The 21,201-nt window shown below is 57.5% G+C and overlaps 2 protein-coding genes across 11 annotated transcripts; one reads left to right on the forward strand and one right to left on the reverse strand.

The window, feature by feature from the left end:
- The first annotated feature begins 3,873 nt into the window (after positions 1-3,873).
- On the forward strand, positions 3,874-14,834 carry Vwa5b2 (von Willebrand factor A domain containing 5B2). Of its 8 annotated transcripts, none has more exons than XM_063261137.1 (19): positions 3,874-4,012; positions 4,094-4,264; positions 6,337-6,568; positions 6,734-6,894; positions 7,029-7,160; positions 7,554-7,678; positions 8,079-8,234; positions 8,518-8,628; positions 8,714-8,922; positions 9,005-9,116; positions 9,713-9,898; positions 10,668-10,842; positions 10,938-11,251; positions 11,825-12,014; positions 12,112-12,465; positions 13,398-13,535; positions 13,627-13,686; positions 13,746-13,957; positions 14,047-14,834. In XM_063261137.1, exons 1-19 carry the CDS (start codon positions 3,874-3,876, stop codon positions 14,593-14,595), a joined length of 3,726 nt encoding a protein of 1,241 aa, XP_063117207.1. In that variant the 3' UTR covers positions 14,596-14,834. The 8 variants fall into 8 exon arrangements, with proteins under 8 accessions (XP_063117207.1, XP_063117208.1, XP_003476966.2 ...); XM_063261138.1 differs by having other exon boundaries at positions 13,761-13,957; XM_003476918.4 differs by having other exon boundaries at positions 6,337-6,556.
- Positions 14,835-14,839: 5 nt separating this feature from the next.
- Positions 14,840-20,977, reverse strand: Alg3 (ALG3 alpha-1,3- mannosyltransferase). Of its 3 annotated transcripts, XM_063261152.1 has the most exons (9): positions 20,744-20,974; positions 18,087-18,186; positions 17,842-17,989; positions 17,589-17,749; positions 17,094-17,214; positions 16,479-16,684; positions 16,248-16,325; positions 15,428-15,571; positions 14,840-15,318 (listed from the first exon to the last, which is right to left on the reverse strand). In XM_063261152.1, exons 1-9 carry the CDS (start codon positions 20,937-20,939, stop codon positions 15,156-15,158), a joined length of 1,317 nt encoding a protein of 438 aa, XP_063117222.1. In that variant the 5' UTR covers positions 20,940-20,974; the 3' UTR covers positions 14,840-15,155. The 3 variants fall into 3 exon arrangements, with proteins under 3 accessions (XP_063117222.1, XP_005006917.1, XP_005006916.1); XM_005006860.3 differs by lacking the exon at positions 16,248-16,325 and having other exon boundaries at positions 15,428-15,570; positions 20,781-20,977; XM_005006859.4 differs by lacking the exon at positions 16,248-16,325 and having other exon boundaries at positions 15,428-15,570.
- Between the last annotated feature and the right edge of the window lie 224 nt (positions 20,978-21,201).

Genomic DNA, 21,201 nt, shown 5'->3' on the forward strand with positions numbered 1-21,201 from the left:
AAATAAAACAGGAAATAACACTAAGGAAGCCACACTGGGGCTGGAGGTACAGCTCAATGGTGGAAGAAATGATTGCCATGTGTGGGGCCCTGGCTTCCATCTCCAGGAGAGAAGGAGAGGTAGGGAGGGAGTGGGGGAGAGACTGATCATCTGGCTAGTCCACAGGATGCTATAAACAATAAAAATAGGTAATATTTGTTAATTAAGAAGTAAACTAAAAGCTGAGCATGATGATGCACACCTAGAATCCCAGCCCTCACTCAGGAGGCTGAGGCAGGAGGATTACTATGAGTTCTGGGCCAGTCTGGGCTACACAGTAAGTTCAAGGCAGCCTGGAACTACATAGCAAGACCCTGTCTCAAAAAGCAAAAAAAAAAAAAAAAAAAAAAAAAAACCAACGCGCAAACATAGTGTAAAAAAGAAGAAAGGAAGAAGGAAAGCAAGCCAGCCAGCCATGCCGTCTGTCAGAGTAGTTTAAATTCAGATATCTGGAGGCTGGGCATCTGAGCTCAGCATGGAGCCACCATAGTGACAGCCTGAGATGAGCAGGTGCTGAACTCTCTGGACCTCAGTTCTCTCCCATGTAAATAACAAGGGCTGTTTCTCAGAGCCGCTGTAAGCCGGTGTGGAGGCCCTGGGGGCCTTGCACACCTCAGTGCCTCACCACAGGGCTATACGCCAGCCCATCTGCTTACCCAATGAGGTGATCCACGTGCAGGGCAGCACCTGTGGGTCTATAAACGCTCACCACCTGTTAACCAGAAGAAAAGCCTTTGCTCCTGGACTTCCTCGGTCCCTCTGATCTTCCTACCCATTCAGGAGCTGAGCTCACAGGTCGACCCAAAACACCTTCATGGATTGTAGCTCTAGGTTAGGGGGTGCTGGGACAGGAGGATCATTACGAGTTCGAGACCAGTTCACAAAGTGAACTCAAAGCCACCCTGAACTGTATAGTGAGAGCCTGTCTCAAAAAGAAAAAAACAATTAGAAAAATCACTTTCATCCCTAACTCCCATTTTGTCTTTAGTTTTTTGTTTAATTCTTGCTTTCATTAGTCCATGTTTGCAGGACATTATGATCACATTTCCCTCAGGGAGCTGGCATATGTGCACAACATACCTTAATTCTTTTTTTTTTTTTTTTTTTAGACAAGGTCTCGATATATATTTCAGGCTGGCCTTGAACTCATTTCATAGCCAAGCCTGGCCTTGAATTCATGGTGTTCCTCCTGCCTCAGCCTCCCTAATGCTGGGATTACAGGTGCGCACCACCACACCCGGTTTATAGGACACATTTTAATTCTTGTCTTATTTCTGTCCCTGACCGGCACAGCCCCAATGAAACAGGAGATGCACTTGTGGACGACAGTTAACTGCTGGTTTATTTACGCGGGCTCTGGTTTATATATTTGGCCGTGACCAATCACAGGCTGCCACGAGAAAGCAGGGCAGGAATGGGATGCAGGCTCTGGCTAACATATCCAGCTGTGGCCAATCAGGAGTTGCCACAGAGTACGGAGTGAGCACGAAGTGTGCAAGGGTTGGCTAATTTAAAGAGGGACATAGCGCATTGCGGAAGCTGGCGTGGTCCTTAGTCCCGGGTGGGGTATGGTATGTTGAGCGCCTGCGCCCAACATGTCCCCACCCTGCTTTCCCCTCCCCCCATCTTCAGGTCCCCTCCTATTCACAAATGACCCATCTCCCTGTTTCTTAGTGTGAGCTGCCTTTTATTCTGTTCCTTAATGTATTTAGACCTTGGTTCCTCATATAAGCTCACAGCCTGATTTCCTCCCAGTAGGATGAAGTTTAAGTGCTGAGCCCCCCGGAGGTGGCCCCCCTCCCCGCTGAAGGCCTTCACAGCAGCCATTAGTCAGAGGACCAGCTCTTCTCTCAGCTGCCTGGTCACCTGTCGGGTTCCCCTGCCTTTTGCACCAAAGCCCCAGTGTCTCTGGGATCCCCGCCCTCCTGCTCTGCCCAGCACACACGCCAGCTCCCTGCATACCTCGGGCTCCTCAGGTCCTCCTCCACATCCAGACCCTGGCACCAGGCCCTCAGGGCTGTGCTGTTCCTTCCCTAACCCTCAGTCGCCACCCTGCTGTCCCGCCCTCCCTCTCTCCCTTCCCCACAGTGCCTTCCTGCTGGGCCCTGGAGCCCCTTTTCTGCCCCAACCCGCACGAAGGCCCCAGGACACTTCCTTGGTATTGCTGCCCTGGCTTCCCACAGAGACAGTGTCTTTCTATAAGGATGCCATCTTATTTCCAGGCTCTCCTTGCAACCCAAGCAGAGACCTCTTCTTGAATTTCTTTTATTTTTTTTTTGAGCCAGGCAACCCTCAGCATCCTCCTGCCTCAGCCTCCCAAGGGGTTACAGGCCTTGTGCCACCAAGCCTGGCTCTTCCATGCTGTGTCTTTGTAGACAGGTCCCTGAAGTCTCAGGCTGGACCTGAGGAAAACTGTAGGTTCCTTTGCAGAAAGGGCTGAGCCCAAGGTGCCTGGGGGAGGTAGCTGCTGCCTACACATGGGTAGGCTCCCAGGGCCTAAGCACCTGGGTCTCCTTGAAGAGACCATTGCTTGTCTGCCATTTCTCAAAGGCTGAGGCTGGGCAGGTTCTACAGAGAAATGAGGTGAGCCAGGACCCACTGGAGCCCATGTGGCTAAGTGGTGTGGAGGTGGCTGTGCTCTCTGTGTGTGGGCATCCCAAGCTTCCGAGGAAAGGCCCAGCAATCACTGACCCGCTAAGTGGTCTGAGGAAGCCAGAGGTTGAGGTTGAGGGCCTACATGCTCAGGCGGTCCCAGACTCCCCTGGGGCCGGTGCAGCTGGCGACTGGAACCGAATGGGCAGGGTGGGAATGTGGGGTCTGGCTTGACAGGGACCATCTGCATCACTCTGGGAGCTGGACGTTTCACTCTCGGAGCCCCGGAGCCCCGGAAACGCAGAAACCAGGCGGTCACAGCCATCATGCCAAAGTAGGTGACAGCACTGCCGTGCCCGCGCGGCGGGAGACTCACTGCAGCACGGGGAAGGTGCAGGCTTGGGGTCGCTGCAGAGCGAGCTTTGCAGGCTCCAGAATACCCGACCTCTCCGGGGACGGCAGGGTGGAGTCGCGGAGGCCCGGGTCCCGCGGCCGTGTGGTGGCCGGGCCGCAACCGTTGCAGTGCGGTGCGGGTCTCGCGGCAGGGAGCCCGGGGTGCGGGTGGGGGTGGGGTGGGGGGTGCTGCGGGAGGGCGGGGCGGGCGGAGCGGAGGGGCGGCTCTCGCCGCGGGGCGGGACCACGTCGCCGGGCCCGCGCCCCGCCCCGGCTCGCAGCGGCCGCAGCGGGAGTCCCGAGCCGGCGTCCCCGGTTGCAGGTGCAGGTGCAGGTGCGGGGTCCCCGAGCGGGTGCGGTCGCGACGCCCGGGACTCGCGGAGCAGTGGCGGTGAGGCCGGCACGCGCGCGGGGAGGGGGCGACCCTGGGACCCGGCCCGCAGCATCCGGGGCGCAGACGGCGGCGACTCGAGCCGCATCGCGGGCTCCCCTGACTCGGACGCCTCTCCGGCCCCGGCCCCCGAGGCGCCCTCCTTCCGACTCCCGACCTCTCCTCCCTCCGCAGCCCACCGCGGACGAAGCCTGCAGCGCGCCGCTGCGCGCACCCTCCCGGCCGGGCCGGGCCGCGCCTCCGGGAGCTGCAGGCCCTTTAAACCCTGCTCCCCACCCGCGCATCTTCCGACAGCTGGCGGCCGGGAGCCCCTGGGGGCCGCGGGCTACGGGGGCGGCGCCCAGCAGCTGCGCCCCCCACGCGGGGACCCAGCGCCCACAGCCCGGTTAATCATTAACGCGCGGCTCCGGGGTCCCAGGTAACGCGCGAGGACGAGCCGGGAGCCCCGCCGGAGCGCCATGCCCGGCCTCTACTGCCCGGCCAGTTGGACGCCGCTACCGCTCACGGACTCCTGGGTCCGGGCCTGCGCCAACGGCCCCTGCCTCAGCCTGCGGGCGCGGCTTACCTACCGCAACCCGCAGCCGCAGCCCGTGGACGGTGAGCTGGGCACGCGCACGGGCGGAGGCCGCCGCCGCCTCCCGGCCGCCCGCCCCGCATGCATCCCGCCTCCCTCCGCAGGCGTCTTCGTGTACCCGCTCGCCGAGGCCGAGGTGGTGTCTGGCTTCGAGGCCGAGGCTGCTGGACGCCGCGTGTCCTTCCAGCTGCAGAGCCGGCGCCGCTCGCAGGCCGCCTGCTGCCGCGCGCTGGGGCCCAGCTCGGGGGCGTCCATTCCCCGCCGCTGCGCGCAGGGTGGGTGAGTCCGGGGCGCGCCCAGCCCCGCGCCCGCTCGGCTCCCACCCCTCCGTCTGCTCCCGCCCTGCGTGTTCTCATCCATCCATTCGCACCCGCATCCGCACCCGGCCCCCTGGTGGACCAACTCGCTGGGCGTCACGGGCCCTTGCTGCCCTGTGGACTCTGGCTCTCCAAAGTTCCAAGGGAGCGCTCCTGCCCCCATAGTTGCCCCCTCACGTCCCTCATTCTTATACTGAAGAAATTTTTAAAAAAATTTTTAAAATTGGTACCGGGGATCAAACTCACGACCACCTGCTTGCAAGGCAGGTGCTTATGCTGCTGAGCTAAATCCCCAGCCCAGGTTCTTCATTCTTTAGGCTTCAAACTTCCTGGATGAAGTGCAGCCCCGGCCTTGACCCTTGGGCTGTGACCCCAGCCCCCCACACCGGGTGCCACCAGCGCTGCACACCCCCCACGTTTGCAGGTCTCACCTAGAAAACCCTCCCTTCTGCACCACAAATAATTAATGTGTCTTCCTGCCCTCCCAGTTTCTTCCCCACCTCATTTCAACATTTACTAGGGGAAGTCGTGGTCACCTGTCTGCCTCTGAAGCATTAGCTCCTGATCTCAGGACAGAGCTTTGGTCACCTCCAAGGTCCACCTCCTCACGCAGAACACAGCACAAAAGGGCCCTGTGCGGGAGGAGAGGGACGCCGAGCCCCACGCGGGACCGGGTCATCTCTTCCTCATTCATATTTTATTCTGCTCCTGAGCGCAGTGATTGTCTAGGGTGCTGAGAGCTGGCAGAGGCCCCGCAGGTGGTTAGAGGCAAGAGAGAGCTGTGGGCTCAGGCCCCAGGAATGTTCCTGAAGGAAGAGGCGCCAGCATGTGGCTGAGGGGGAGGAGAAGGCTTGGCCCAAGGAGGGAAAGGTTCCTAAGTAGGTCATACTCATGGGTATGGTGATTTACCCTTTTCGAAGCCTGGGGATTGCTGTCACCTGCTGTGACTCTAGATGTGTGACATGTGTGTGGTTCCCTTCTCCCTGTGGTGATGAGAATAATATCAAAAGCTCACTTACTTACACCTCAGATATTTCATATAGGTTCTGCCATTTAACACTCACCACAGTCTCTAATGAGTAGTTATCGTGCTCCCCATTTTACAGATGGGGAAACTGAGTCTCCTAAGAAAGTTGCCAAAGGGCGCAGTTAGAAATAGCAAAGCTGAGCTTCCCAGCCTGATGCAGTGTTGCCTGCACTGGCTAGGGTGGAAACCCCTTTCCTTCTTCCCTTTTTAAAAATTTAAAAGGGCCATGGGAATCCCTTCCCTACTGTCCTTTCCTTTTCTTCCCTTTTTAAAAAAATTTTTTTTTATTTTTAATTTTTATCGGTACTGGAGATTGAACTCATGACCGCCTGCTTGCAAGGCATGTGCTTATGCCAAAGAGCTAAATCCCCAATCCTCTTTTCTTCTCTTTTTATTCAGTAAGTGTTCCTCAAAAGGATGCACAAACGCTTCTGGTGGGGAGGTGAGGTAAGGTAGGGCTAGAAAGCTGGGCTAGGGCCGGATGACTGTCGCAGGCAATGCAGAAACCTAGGACCTGAATAAAAGGGGTGCCTGGTGTGCAGGGGTGCTGCACCCTCTAAGCTACCTCCCACTGCTGTTCCCCTCCCAGGCAGAAAGCCCTGGAGGCCCCATGGTGGGCACTGGGAGCCCTTGCTGTTTGTGAGGAGGGAGTCTCCGAGCACAGGGGGTGCCTGGCCAGAGAGACAGTTCTGTGGGGGGGGGGGGTCTTTTAAGATCAGTGCCTCGGGCTGAGCTGGAAGGGGCAGGCAGGGGAGGAGAGGCAGAGGGTGTGGTCCCCTCAAGACCATGGGGAGGGGTATGTCCGCTTCTTCTTGGCCACTGGTGATAGCTGGCTCCTCCGCCATCACCCCGCTTCGCCCACCATCACCCATCTCGTTTCTGTGCCGCATGCCCAGTGTGTCCTGCCAGCCATGGGAATCCCCCCGACTCTGTGCTTGCTCCCGGCTCTGTCTTCCCCTCTCCTCTGTGCCCCCTCCTCTGATTTTCCTGTGCTCCATCACAGGTCATCTTGTCTTGGATCTGGCCCAGGCCCGGTCCACACTGGTGCTGCCCACGGGCCTGATTGCCGCGGCTGGCACCATGACAGTGACCCTGAGCAGCAGCCGGGAGCTCCCCTCCAGGCCCGATGGGGTGCTGCGTGTGGCTTTGCCCACCGTACTCACCCCACTGGCCCCGCCAGGCCCACCAGGGCCCCCCAGGCCTCCGGGGCTCTGTGACGACAGGTTGGGCCTATGGTGATTCTCTTCGTCCCTCCCTGGCTACTCTGGGTGTAGTGCGGGTGAGGGGGCCTCGGCAGGATGCCCTGGGGGCTGGATAGGGTGAGGGAGAGCGGTGGGGGGTGGGGACAGTCAGCCATCAGAGCAGGGGGCCTCAGGAGTGACCCTGCTTAACCCTTCCAGCCCCACCAGCTGCTTCGGGGTGGGCAGCCCTCAGGAGGAAGGGCTGATCCACGAGGAGGAGCCCGCTGCCCCTCCAGACGTGTTCTCAGGCCCTGCCCGCTGCCCTGCCCCCTATACCTTCTCCTTCGAGATGCTGGTGACCGGGCCCTGCCTGCTGGCAGGTGGGTGGGTACTTACAGCTGAGCCGAGTCACAACCCCTGTCCAAAGCCACTGTCCTCAGGGAAGCAGTGTCTGTGTGCCTACTGCTGGCCTGGGGCAGAGTGACCGGTACCCCACCTTGCCTCTGTCCCTCAGGCCTGGAGAGCCCCTCACATGCCCTGCGGGCGGACGCCCCCCCTCATGCCAGCTCTGCGGCCACCATCTGTGTCACACTGGCCGAGCGCCACCAATGTGACCGGCCATTGGAGATCCTGCTGCACCCCAGTGGTGAGAGCCTTGGCCATGCGGTTCGCAGGAAGCATTTACACATGGAGATTTCTAGGCCCCATGCCGGTTAGGCGGAGCCCTCTGTGAGGATGGGTCCCTGGTGCAGGGCCCCTGGGCCTGCTTGGACCTCTTAAAACAGAGGGACTGAGCTGGGCACAGTGGCACATGCCTGTAATGCCAGCACTCTGGGAGGCTGAGGAGGATCACAAGTTCAAGCCCAGTTTGGGCAACCTAGCCATTTGGTGAGACCAGTTTTAGAATTTAAGAAATCAGGACTGGGGATCCACAGAGCAGTGCCAGGCCCTGTATTCAGTCCCCAGTTGTGAGAGGTGCTAGACGTTTGGGCTGGGGGGGGGGGCGGATTTCTCCACAGAGCTGTGTCCCCCATCTCAGAGCCCCACCAGCCACACCTGATGCTGGAGGCTGGCAGTCTGAGCTCAGCAGAATACGAAGCCCAGGTGAGGGCCCGCCGGGATTTCCAGAGGCTGCAGCGGCAGGACAGTGATGGCGACCGGCAGGTAGGGCTAGGGGGCTCCGGCCTGGGCTCTGTGGCCCCAGTGCTGGTGGTAGTTGTGTTTTGTGAGGTACAGGCTCCTGCTGGGGTGGGGCAGGGCCTCTTTTCTCAGCAAGATCTCTCCTGGCAGTCACCCTGGCCTAGCCCAGAGGGCAGATGGGTATTATCGGGATGGGGTGGTGGTGGGGCCTGGGTGCATCCTCTGCCCCCCGGGGGGACTGGGAGGACGCAGGTATGGTGTAAATAAGCAGGACATGGCCTCCTACCCACCCCCATTTCACCCAGCCCACTCCAAACGTGCTCTGGGAGGGATTGCACAGAAAGGGGCCTCAGGGCCAGGTCCCTTTGTGACCTGGACTGAGCTGCACTGAGCTCCCCTAGGCTGACCTGGGGCTCCCCGCCAGGTGTGGTTCCTCCAGCGCCGCTTCCACAAGGACATCCTGCTGAACCCAGTGCTGGTGCTGAGCTTCTGCCCGGACCTGAGCGCCAGTCCCGGACACCTGGGCACAGCTACCCGGGAGCTGCTCTTCCTGCTGGATGGCAGCAGCACAGCACACAAGGCCCGTGGGGCTCCCTGGGGATGGCCCCGGGCTTGGGTGGGGTGCTTGGTCGCAGGTGAGCACGGGGCAGCCTCTAGCAGCCAGGGTCTTCTTTTCCTGAGGATGCCATCTTTCCACGCCCACCCTCCACTGTTCTTTTCTCATATACTCTGGAGTGTGTGGTTCCCAGATTCCAAGGGCCAGTCACACTCAGCGGCCCAGTCACAGAGTTGGTCTCCCTGGCACCCCATTTTATCCTGGCCGGAGCCAGTGAGCAGTTGGCTGTCCTCTCCTCCTCCTCCAGGATGCCATTGTGCTGGCCGTGAAGTCCCTCCCTTCTCAGACGCTTGTCAACCTGACTGTGTTTGGGAAATCCTTGCAGCCACTGTTCCCTGAGAGCCGGCCTTGCAGCGATGTGAGTGTGGCCTGGGCTGGGGACCTTGCCTGGATCCTTTCAGCATGGCCCCGCCGTGTCACACCCAGCCTGGGCCTCTCTCCAGGACACTGTGCAGCTGATCTGCGAGAGCATCGACACCCTGCAGGCAGCACAGGGTCCCCCAGATGTGCTTGCCGTGTTGGACTGGGCCCTGGGGCAGCCGCAGCACAGGGCCCACCCTCGGCAGCTGTTCCTGCTCACCGCCGCCTCGCCTGGGGCTGCCACCACCCACCAAGCCCTAGAGCTTATGAGGTGGCACCGGGGTTCAGCCAGGTAGGCAGAGGGCAGAGTCAAGTGCCAGGGACCGAGCCCCCAGGCCCTCTCAGAGGTCACAGCTGCCTGCCTTCCCTGCCAGGTGCTTCACCTTTGGGCTGGGAGCCGCCTGCTGCCAGCTGCTCCAGGGACTGGCAGTGCTCAGCAGGGGCAGTGCCCACTTCCTGCGGCCCGGGGAAAGGCTGCAGCCCACGGTGAGTGAGCACTCAGCCTGTGCTCCGTCTGAAGTCCTTGTCCCAAGCCACACTCCAAACTGAAAGGGACTCTCATGGGGCTGGGCTCTTGTAACCTCCCAGGGGCTTCTCCCTGCTTGGGTCCCTCCCACCTCTCCCAAGATGCTGGGCAGGGGAAGACCTGGGGGTGTTGTGAAGGTGATGGGGTGGGACAGTCATAGGAACTGAACCTTGTCTGTGGAGGTCCTATCCCATCCACTGGGCAAAGCTTGGGCCAGGAGACAGACCAAGCCTGAGAACCAAGCACTCAGCATACCCCACCCTGCTTTAGCCTCGTTCCCCCAGTCCGGGAACTGAACCCAGGGCCTTTGCACTGATCTACATCTCCAACCCAGTTTTTATTTTTGACGCAGGTCTCACTAAGTTGCCCAGCCTGGGCTTGAACTTGTGATCCTACTGACTCAGCCTCCCAGATCCTTTCTTCTCTTATCCCAGCCCAGTCCTCTTGCCTATCAGCTCAGGGCTGGGCAGGTCCCTTCAGAGAAGAGCAGCTTGCTTGCCTTGCCTGTGACTCCTGATCTCTTGGTGTGTCCCCCCCTCTCCCGCACTCCCCACAGCTGGTGCAGGCTGTGCGGAAGGCGCTGGAGCCCGCTCTCAGCGATGTCTCTGTGGACTGGTTTGTGCCTGACACCGTGGAGGCCCTGCTCACCCCTCGGGAGATCCCAGCACTCTACCCTGGGGACCAGCTGTTGGGCTACTGTGCACTCTTCAGGGTGGATGGCTTCCGAACCCGCCCCGTGGAGGTATGCCTAGCCAGGGCTTCGGTTCTGCAGCTTCAGCAACTTCCTCTCTTGAAAAACTCCTCTATTAACCTCTAAGGCCCCATAGATGTGTACTCTGACCCCCTCCCCACCCCGGCAGTGCATCCTGCCCCTCTCCTCAAGTCTGCAAAAAGCTGTCCTGTAAGGCACTGCCCTTGTTTCTTGCTTAAAGCTCACGGCTACCACTGAGCAACTCCAGCATTTACTGAGATGCTTTTCAGTCTTCACACAGTGGCCCATGGAAAGCACTACTCAACACACTCCCTGTGACATGCAGGACAGTGGGTATGAACTTAACCCAGGAGTCACCTCCAGTCCCGGCTTCTCCGCTGACGAGCCCGGGCCTGTAACCTCTCTGAGCCCATTTCCTCCCTGTGAGGTTGCTGCATTCCAAGTTTCCACCTTTTGTGCCCTGAGCAGGATCCTTCACCCATAGTAGGAGTTGGAGAAACGTTCATTTTTTTCTTTCTAAATGAAAAGCTGTATTTACCTAGAAGAACTAAGTGTGCTGTTTCCCCTTGTACTGTAAGAGCCATATAATAGCTTGTTTGCCTTTTTATCTGGCTGCCAGGAAGCTCAGGCAGACCCAAAACTCACCTGCACAAGTGGCTGTGCTCATCCTCATGGCCAGGAGCCCCAGTACTAGGCTCTTGCTCCTGGTGGTTAGTGCCATGCCGTCCACCGAGAGGCCCTGTTTCAGCAGGGCAGTGGGAGCTGCCATCAAGTGGTTTCTCAGGGCTGTTCCTCGTAGGCCCAAGAGCCTGGCTGGCAGAGCTTCGGTGGCTCCGTGTTCCTGTCCCCAGAGGAGGTGCCATCTGTCGCCAGCCCTGGCACGGAGCCCACTGGGACTTCAGAGCCACCAGGAACATTTGGCACTGTGTCAGCAGAGGTGTCCCACCCATGGGCTGCCGGGGACTCTGAGCACAGTGAGTGCCCCAGTGACATGTGGGACTGTGCTGGAGAGGGGAATGGGAGGGGAGGGGCAGGGCGGGCTGGGGCCCATTTTCCTGCCCCCCAACAGGTACGGATGCTCTGACAGACCCCATCACGGACCCGGGACCCAACCCGTCCTCCGACCCGGCCATATGGCGCCGCATTTTCCAGTCCTCCTACATCCGGGAGCAGTACGTGCTCACCCACTGCTCAGCCAGCCCCGAGCCAGGCCCAGGCTCCATGGGGAGCAGCGAGTCCCCAGGCTCCCAGGGCCCGGGCTCCCCAGAGGGGACCTTTCCCCTGGATCCCCCTTCTCAGCAGGGCTTCCGCAGCCTGGCCCGGGGGGAACCCGTGGGCACCCGATCCTGCCCACTGCCTGCACCCCCACAAGCTTCATTCAAGGTAAGATTCAGCCCACATTTATCCAAGTAGCCAGCGAGATTTATTACCACCTGCTGCAGTCTTGACTAGTACGTCTAGCTAGGTGATAGATGTATGAATCTATAGTCATAACAACATGCAGCAACCAGGGCACAGTGCCATGGAGCCCAGAGCCTGGACAGCTAACTCTGTCAGAGGGAAAGTAGGAACCATGTCTGGAAGAATAAGCAGAAGCTAGCTAGGGGCTAGGGGTTTAGCTTAGCGGCACAAGTGCCTGTCTGGCAAGAGCAAGGTCATGAGTTCAATCCCCAGTACCAAAAAAATAAAAAGACGGTCAAAACAAACAAAAAGGGACAGGGATTTAGCTCAGTGGCATTAAGTGCCTGCTTGGCGAGCGTGTGGTCCTGAGTTCAATCGTCGGTACCACAAAAAAAAAAAAAAAAAAAAAGCAAAAACAGAGAGACAAACATCAACCTTAAGTGGGAAAGGAGTAGAGAGGTGGTATTGCAAGGACCATGCAGCCAGCTGCATGTGAGTGGATGATGCCCAGAAACTATGTGTTCCTTGACCAGTGGCCCTGCATCTCCTGAGCAGGCAGGAGCCCTGAGTGCCGAGGTGTTGGGCCGTCGGTGCAGAGCAGCTCTGGCCGGCCGAAGTCTCTCATCTCCGCCAGGTCGGGCAAACCCAGTGCCTGGCCACCTTCGGCACCCATCTCTGAGTGCAGTACCAGATGGGGCTGGCCCAGAGCCTGCCCAGCAGCTGGGTCAGGGCCTGGATGACTCAGGTAAGGGCTGGGTGAGGTGATGGTTTCCCTGACACCGAGGAGCCTTGGGGCCTAGGCCCCCGAGTACTGCCCTTAGCACAGCTGCTTCCTCCCCCAGGAAACCTGCTTTCCCCCGGGCCCCTGGACTGGGACATGTTGATGGAGCCACCCTACTTGTTCACGGCTGTGCCCCCCTGTGAGGTGTCAGCCCTTCCGGCTGAGCCACTGCCCCCCCAGGCTCCCCGTTGCCATGTGGTGATCCGGGGCCTGTGTGGGCAGCAGCCTATGTGCTGGGAGGTGGGTGTTGGGCTCGAGACCCTGTGGGGGCCCAAGGATGGCCCATCGCCTCCATTGCCCCCTGGAAGAGAGGCAGCCTGGGACCAAGCTCTGCACCGGCTGACAGCGGCCTCCGTGGTTCGGGACAATGAACAGCTGGCTCTCCGAGGAGGGGCTGAGACTGTGGCTGACCGAAGTGAGTTGCTAGTGGGCCAAGTCAGGGCCTGTGGGCATGGGACAGAGTGGCCGAGGCTTAGAGGTCTCTTTGGATCATGTGCTTCCTCATTCTGATCACGAATGATTTGAGGTGGCTCACCACATTGCCAAGAAATTAAGCCAGGCATGCAGGTGAGTGCCTGTGGTTCCCATCTTCCTGTGAAGCTGAGGGCAGGAGGATGACAAGTTTGAGGCCAGCCTGAGCAAGCTTATAGTGAGACCCTATCTCAAAAAGTAAAAGAGCTGGGAAGCTGGGTGTGATGGCATACATTTGTAATCCCAGCACTCAGGAAGCTGAGGCAGGAGGATCACAGTGAGTTGGAGGCCAGTCTGGGCTACATAGTAAGTTCAAAGCCAGTCTGAACTACCATAGTAATACCCTGTCTCAAAAACTAAAATAAACTAAAAAAAAAAACAAACAAAAAAAAAGAGATGGAGATATTGTTTAGTGCAGGGTCTTGCATTTGATCCCAGTACAGTGCACATACGTGCGCGTGCGCGCACACGCGCACACACACACACACACACACACACACACACACACACACACACACACACAGAGTCTCAGACCGAGTTGTTGTCCCTGGACACTCGAGTGTCCAATAGTCACATGTCACTAGTGGCTATCACACTGGTCCATGTATTCATGTAGATACGGAACATTTTCCATGCACCGAGGAAGTCCTATGGGATAGTACTGGAAGAGTAGGGGAAAAGGAACCGGGCAATGATCCCAGAAGGAGCCCAGACTCCTGACTTCCTAGGTGGCCTGTCCTTGTGAGAACTAAGTGTCCAGTCTGACCCATTCTTGAAGTTGGGGCGTCTGAGCTGTTTTGGGGCCTGGGAAGTGCACAGGTGCTCTGATGCTCCTGTGCAGCCCCATAGCAAGTGAGCACTCTGCTTGATTCACAGGCCAGGCGCGGAGGTCCTTGTTCCGAGCCCTACAGACGAGCAAGGTCAGCTTGGCCCCCTCCTGCTTCACTTGCCCTGTAGCTGTGGACGCTGCCACCAGGGAGGTGCTGCCTGAGGCCCTGCAGGTGCGGAGCTCAGGTAGGTAGTGGGCTCTACCTGCTGCAGACTCTCGAGCGGCAGTCACCTCGCTGGCTGTGCACCCGACAGACCTGTCTCCTGATCCCTGCAGAGCTGGCAGGGCCCCAAGGAGTGGCTGCAGCATCTCTGACCACAGCTGTCCCCGCTGAAGGTACCACGGGCCGGGGAGAGTGGGGCACCACGGGGCTGAACCCCACCATGGGGCTTCAGAGAGGCTCTCTGCAGACACCCGGGACCTGGACCACGGTGGCAACTCCCAGTTGACCTCTGGGGAGCCCACAACGCCCGCGGGGGGCCCTCGCCGCGCGCCCCCCCAGCCTCCCTCCAGGCTCAGCCTGGGCCGCCACCACCAGAGCAGCCCGGACTCGGACCAGGCCGGCGAGGGCCGCGGTGCAGGCAGTGCCCATGACTACCTGCCCTTGGTGAGGACTCGGGAGGTGGAGGGAGGCCGGTCGCCGGGCCTGGGCTGGCGTGTCCAGTTTGCCTGTCCCCCCACCTCCTCTCTCCTCAGGTGCGGCTGCAGGAGGCAACCGGCTGCTTCCGCCTGGATGCGCCCTTCTGCGCCGCAGTGCGCATCCCGCAGGAGCGTCTGTGTCGTGCCTCGCCCTTCGCTGCGCACCGCAGCAGTCTCAGCCCCGCCTCGGTGGCGTCGCCCTGGGCGCTGCTGGGCCCGGGGGTGGGCCAGGGCGACAGTGCCACGGCCTCCTGCAGCCCGACGCCCAGCTCAGGATCCGAAGGCCCCGGCCAGGCAGATAGCGGCCGGGGCTCCGACACCGAGGCCTCGGAGGGGGCGGACGGGCCGGGCGGCACAGACCTGCGGGGCCGCAGCTGGGCCACGGCCGTGGCGCTCGCGTGGCTGGAGCACCGCTGCGCAGCCGCCTTCGGCGAGTGGGAGCTGACAGCGGCCAAGGCCGATTGCTGGCTGCGGGCCCAGCGCCTGCCCGACGGCCTCGACCTGGCCGCGCTCAAGGCTGCTGCCCGAGGGCTCTTCCTGCTGCTGCGCCACTGGGACCAGAACCTGGAGCTCCACCTGCTGTGCTACAGCCCTGCCAATGTGTGAGGGCCGCGCCACCCCAGGCACCACCTTCCTCACTGCCGCCCAGGGCCGGCCTTGGCTCTTGGGAAAGATCGGTGTGCTGGTGCCAGCCTGGCCTCCACCGCTTCCATCCTCCCTCCAGGCCCTGGCCCTCATGAGAAGTGCCTGCCTGTGTCCCTCCCCGTGCACGCTGAGCTCCCGCTGCAGTGTGAGGGGAGTGAGCCACAGTCCCATCCCACGCAATAAAGTGCCTCCTACAGTAACCGGGTCAGGCGTGATCCTTTTATTTTCACAGCACTGTGAGGTGAGCCCAGGTCTTTGCACTGAGCCACTACATCCCCAGCCCTTTTCATTTTGCCGTAGGGCCTAAGGAACCTGGGCTGGGCTTGAACTGGTGAACGTTCTGCTCAGCCTCCCAGGGTGCTGAGTGCTGTGTCTGCTGGGTCCAGGTCCCCGAAGCTTGGCCAGGTACCAGCTGCCCCCAGCTCCACGTAGGCTACACAAAGGTGGATGTGGCCAGGTTTAATCTCAAGGGCTCAGAGCCCAGCCCCTGGTCCCGCTCAGGTCGGGGTGAGGTACGGATCTCAGTGGGCCTTCCTGCTGTGCTGGGTACCCTTGGGGAAAGGCTGAGGGCCCAGCCAGAGCTGCAGCAGGATGACAGCGTGGCATGCGTGCAGGGCGGCAGAGCTGTAGGACGTGGATGGGTATGTGTTCCAGGAGAGCTCGATGAGCCCGAGCACCAGCAATCTGGAGATGAGAGATGGCTCTGCTCGGTGCGGCCTGGCTCCAAGGTGATCGCCTTTTGGCCCCTTGCCCCTGGACACATGCCCCAGTCATCCCCACTCCCCCTCCATACCTGAGCAGGTGTGTGAGCCAGCCCGCAGGCGTGGCCCACAGGAGGTAGGGCAGTGTGTGGAAGTACCACACGTAGAACTGGTAGTGCAGGGAGCGGCTGAAGCAGATGCCGATGAAGTTGGAGGTGAACAGGGTGGAAACGATCTGTGGGTGATGATCAAGGCCAAAGGGCAGGACCAAGGCAGGACTGGGGGGCAGGGATGCCCCCAAAGAAGAGGGGCAGAAGTCTGGGGGTCAGAAAGTGCCCTGGCTTTGCCCTTGTTCTACACCCGCTCTGGACCACAGTGCTGGTGACTTCGAATCTGTCGCTAGCTGTGTGACACCGGATCCTTCATGGTAACCCTTTAGAGCTTTGGTTTTTGTCATCTACAAAACGAGGATCAGAGCACCTTCCTATCTCAGGGTCTCTGTAAGCTTTAAGTGTTAGAATGAATGGAACTCTCAAGCTGCAGTGTGAGCGCTCATGTGACAGCTCGATCATTTACACCACTCCTCCGCAACACACAGCTGTGTATTCACTCACTGAGCCCCTCTGTGTAGCCCCAGCTGGCCTGGAACATGCTATGCAGCTCCAGTGTGCATTCTCCTGTCTCAGCCTCCTGAGAGCTGAGATGAGAGGCATGTGTCACCACAGCTCGATACATAGCTTGGCATTTAGAATTCAGAGTAAAACATGATCCGTGTATAAAGTACTCAGCACAGTGCGGCAGAAGAGGAGCTCTACCCACTGGTAGAGCTCTTCTTCCTGCCCTCTGGTTACCAGTCACCAGAACTGGACACCTGGACAGGGCAGGACTTACCTTTCCGTGATTTAAAGGATATGATTGGGGGTGAGGGGCTGGGGTGGGACCTTTCTTTTGGAGGGATCCTTCAGCAGCGACAGGATACTTTCTCCTGTCCTGGGAAGAAGCAATTCAGACATTTGTCAAGCGACCATCACGGGCCAAACTCCAGACTCATTCCCAGAAGCTTGGCATCTCCTCCAGGTAGCCTCTACGGTCCAGGCTCTTTATTCCTTCCCCAACTCTGCTTCCCCTGCCCCTTCTTCTTACCTGTGCCACCTGCGGAGAGCAAACAACAGGAGCAGGCTGAGGTGGGCGGCCAGCAGGGCCAGGTGGAAGGCTCGATGCAGGAAGAGTGCCTCCGGGAGGAAGCGCCAGTTTACCGTCCACCGGAAGAGAAACTGGCGGCCGAGGTCAAAGGAGCGAGACAGGTAGCCGAGGGGGTTCTCCAGGAGGAAGGGCAGACCCAGCACCACCTGAGGGTGGATGTGACGTCAGCAGGGCTGCCAAGGCTCACCCCAGCCTCATGCCAACCGCCAAGGGGAGCAGGATTGAGCTGGGACCTCTAGAGGGTCCCCAGTTCCCACCAGGAGTAATGGGAAGCCACCTCCCCACAGCCGCCCATGCTGGAGCCTATCCTGAGCAGTCAGTCGAGGAGGAAAGTGGTGATGAGGCTTTGAGTTTGGGATTACGTCAGCAACAGCTGGGCTACAACACCAGTTCAGCAGCTATATAACAGGATTACGGAGGCTAAAGCAGACATGGCGACTGTCAGCTCAGCATGGACTCCAAAGCCCTGACTCAGCTTTGAGGAAGCCTGAGGGATGAAAGGAGGCCAGCCAAGTGGCCTCCACTTCATGGGGGGGGAGTGCCAAGGAGGGGTACCTGAAGGGCAGCACAGATGCCCAGCTTGGGGAGTGCGCCATGGAAGCCAAACTGTGTGAGAAGGAGGAACAGCAACCCGGGGGCGAAGAGCAGCACGTTCATCTTCACAGAGACTGCTAGGCTGCAGGAACACAGGGGAGGAAAGACAGGTGAGCTGGGGGCCTGGGTGTGGGGCTTCCAAAGCCTCGCCCACCATCACCTCAGCGAATCCTTCCAGCAGCTGCTGGGGGAGGGGAAGTAGCCTGGAGGTGGCTGGGTGGGGGTGCAGACATCCAGTTCCCATGCCCAGACACTGCACAGGCACTGAGTGCCGTGTCCGCAGTGCACCAGGGCCGACTCCAGCCATGGAGGCTGTCGGTAGCAGGAGAGGAAGACAGTGGGTGTGCATGGAGAGGGCACGAGGAGACTTTCTACAGACCCCAGACGTAGCTTTGGGGGCCGCTCCTTACTCTCTGTGATGCCAAAGGGAAAGGACAGGAAGGGAGCAGTGCTGACCTGAAAAAGCAGCAGCCCCAGCCCCAGCGCCCGGCCAGGAAGAGGTTGATACTGAGGAACAGCAGCGCCATGGCCACGGGGTCGTTGAAGAGCCGCAGCACGAAGATGGAGTGAACACGATAGGAGGCGCAGCACATGAAGAAAAAGACGAAGGGCGGCACCTGAGGGGTAGGCACAGTGGGGACGAGGTCAGCTCCCCAAACCTGGGCCACCCCCACTATCTGTCCCGCAGCTCCTGCTGGTATGGACTCACCTTGCAGGTCTGATGGTAGATCAGGAAAACCAGCAGCAGTGTGGCCAGGTACAGTACAGCAAAGATATGCTGGGCCATGCGAATGTCGGTGCCCCGGCCGGTGGCATAGTACAACCCCATGAAGATATACACAAAGCCAGCCGGGTAGCTGGAGGATGGTAGGGAACGTGAGCCTAGGGCCGGCCAGGCAGCCTGGTACCCAGCTGGCCCTTCGTAACCTCCCCAAACCTTGTATTTCTACTCACACAAGCGGTCCAGTGTCACCCTGCAGCTGTGTGTAGTCATATGTGCCATTAATGACGCCTTCTACCTGGGCCATGTATGCCTTCCAGTCAATCTCTGTGTCTGGAAGAAGATAAGATAACTGGGTTACTTTTCAGTTCAGAACCAGCCTGCCCTCACACCCCATGTCTCCAGAACACCAAAGCACAGAGTTCCAGCCCATTCCCAGGGCCCCTGTTATTACCCCTTATCTAAACTGTTTGAGACTCCCTCGGGAGACCCAGATAGCTTAACGTCAGAGTGTCTACAATTGAACCCAGCATCTTTCCTCCTACTCCCAGTCAGCTGTCCTTTCTGGGTTCTAGGACTAATATTACCACCCTCCTAGCTGACCAGGTCACAAATCTAAGTGACACCTCTGATATATCCTTCTGTCTCACCTCTGACCCTGAGTCAACAAGTCATGCCTATTCATCCTAAATATCTCTACTAGCCCATCTTTCTCTGCTAAGTTCTGTATATTCCATAGTGGGATTCTAACATGACCTGCAGCCTCAACTTTATGGTACTCTCCTAGTTCAGGTCCTGGCTTCTATCTTCACCCCATTACATTTCCACCTTACACCATAAATCATTACCAAGTTTTTCTCCCTGAAACTTTCAATGATTCCCTAAAATCCTGAAGACAAGGATCAATCTCTATCATACTTATTTTTATATGAGGAACCTAAAAGTTAATGGGATAGCTTAACTGAATAGCTTAAGATCAACGAGTTAAGCCTGGAGGGTCTCAAATTCTTAAACCCCATGCTATCTCCTTAAGGCTTTTAAGTCTCTTCACAATCTCAATTTCTGCATCTTCACCTCTCACTACTATTGTCAGTTTTCTACACTCTGTTTTTTGTTTGTTTGATTTGGTTTTTGTGACAGAGTCTCAGACTGGCCTCAAATTCACAGCAATCCTGCAAATGCTGGGATTACAGATGAGCACCACTATGTCCAGTTAAACGATCTTTTTTTTTTTTTGTCTTTTTCATTTTTATTGGTACCGGGGATCGAACTCACGACCGCCTGCTTGCAAGGCAGGTGCTTATGCCGCTGAGCTAAACCCCCAGCCCCTAAATGATCTTTTTTGACTACAGGTTTTTCAATACAGGAACCCTTTTGCTGGGCATTCCTCCTCTACTCTTTTCTTTCTTTCTTTTTCTTAGTCTGTTAAAAATATCAATTTATTTATTTGTCTTTTCAAATCTATTTATTTATGTTTTTTGAGACTGGATCTTACTATGTAGCTCAGGCTGGCCTTGAACTCACTATGTAACTCAGGCTAGCCTTGAACTCAAAGTGATCTTCCTGCCTTTGCCTCCCAAGTGCTGGGATTTATAGGCGTGTACTACACCTGGCCTTCAAATCTATTTAAAAAAATTTTTCAAAACACAGTAACTAGGAGGTAACAATGGTATATATATCACATTATATATACACACACACATTGTTTCTTTCAGCTTCTCACACTACTGAGACAATACAATGTTTACATATGTGTGTCTGATTTACTTCACTTATGAGTATGGTCTCAATGGCATCCATTTACCTATAAAAGTTTCAAGTTTATCCTTCTTTACAACTGAGTAGTACTCCATTGTATAAAAATACCACATCTTTTTTATCTGTTCCTCAATCGATGGGCATTTAGGTTGTTTCCAAGATTTAGGTATTACAAATTGTGCTGCTATCAAGGTGGGTGCACATATGTTGCTGTGGTATGATGTTTTTAATTCTTCTGGGGAAATACCCAGAAGAGAAACAGCTGAATCCAATGGGACCTCCAATCCTAGTTTTTGGAGAAATCATCACTTTTTTATTTTTTAAGTTTTTGTCTTTTTGAGACAGGGTCTTGCTATGTAGTTTGGGCTGGCAGCACTCCTCCTGCCACAGCCTCCTGAGTACCTGGAATTACAGGCAAGCACCACAACTCCAGCTCACCTTTTTTCTTTCCTCACCTAGCTAGTTCCTACCCACCTTTCAAGAGGACACTATGAATCTTCCCTCATGAGTATGAGGCCCTGGAGGTGCCTGCTGGTTTATCTCTGTCCAAGCCACATTCCTCTCTTTTACCACCTCTGGTACCTGGCACATTAGACATATAATAAGCACTCAATAAATGTGTTGAATGAATCATCTTTAGCAGGGACGTCAGTGCCTTAAACCCACTGTTCAGATTTAGCCGGAAAAGAAGCCACCGATAATGCCTAATGGACTCAAACGGGCACAGAATGCCATTGCTGTAAACGCACTTTCAAGATCTCAGAATCAAATCTGGGTGAAAAAATCGAGATCTGGAGGGGAAGTGACGTGTCCAAACACGCAAAGCCAAGCAGGAGCAGCAGTGCATTAACTCTAGCCCAGAAGTGACTTCCAGGCTGGTTTGCTTTCTTAGCCTGGCAGGCTGAATGTTCAAGGCAGAAAGCCAAACTCTACGGTCACCTCCTTCCGTATGGAGTCGGGATTAAGATCGCGTTTTCTGTGGAACAGGCTGGGGACTCCACTAAGGAACGAACGACTGAAAATGATAAATGAGGTTCTCTGAAGTCTAGTTTTGAGTTCCAAGTCCGGGTCCCAGTTTGGTTCAGGGGTCTGATCTCCCTCCCTCCTTTCCTCTCCCGTTCGGCGCACTCACATGCCACCCTGTGAATGACCCAGAAGGTGATGCCCACCTCCGCCAGGCAGAGGCAGGAGGCCACCAGGAGCGTGTAGCGCGGCTCCCGCAGTAGTAGGCGCCGCTCTTGCCAGGCGCGCTGTAGCCATTGTCTGCAGAATCCTACCGGCTGGGCCGCGGAACCCTCCCGGTAGCGTTTCCGCAGCCCAGCCGCCATCTTGACTGTGCGCCGCTCAAGTGGGCCCACCACCTCGGAAACTCAACCTTTCGACACTTAGGTTCCGCTCCCCGCGAGGACGATCTCACCAAATACAGCGCTGGTGGTGAAGGACCAAAATCAGTGCTTACTCTCCTAAAATTATTTCTTACACTCGTCCAGCGGATTACACACCCTATAAGCGCAGGCACAGTTTTACTCCTCAGTATATACCCGTCTGAGCACTCAGGAGCTAAGAGAGGACGAATGTCTGCTCAGAAAA

This window comes from Cavia porcellus, unplaced genomic scaffold, assembly GCF_034190915.1.
Source record: "Cavia porcellus strain 051 isolate PalLab524CR breed Dunkin Hartley unplaced genomic scaffold, mCavPor4.1 scaffold_14, whole genome shotgun sequence".
In the NCBI taxonomy this organism is placed as follows: domain Eukaryota; kingdom Metazoa; phylum Chordata; class Mammalia; order Rodentia; family Caviidae; genus Cavia; species Cavia porcellus.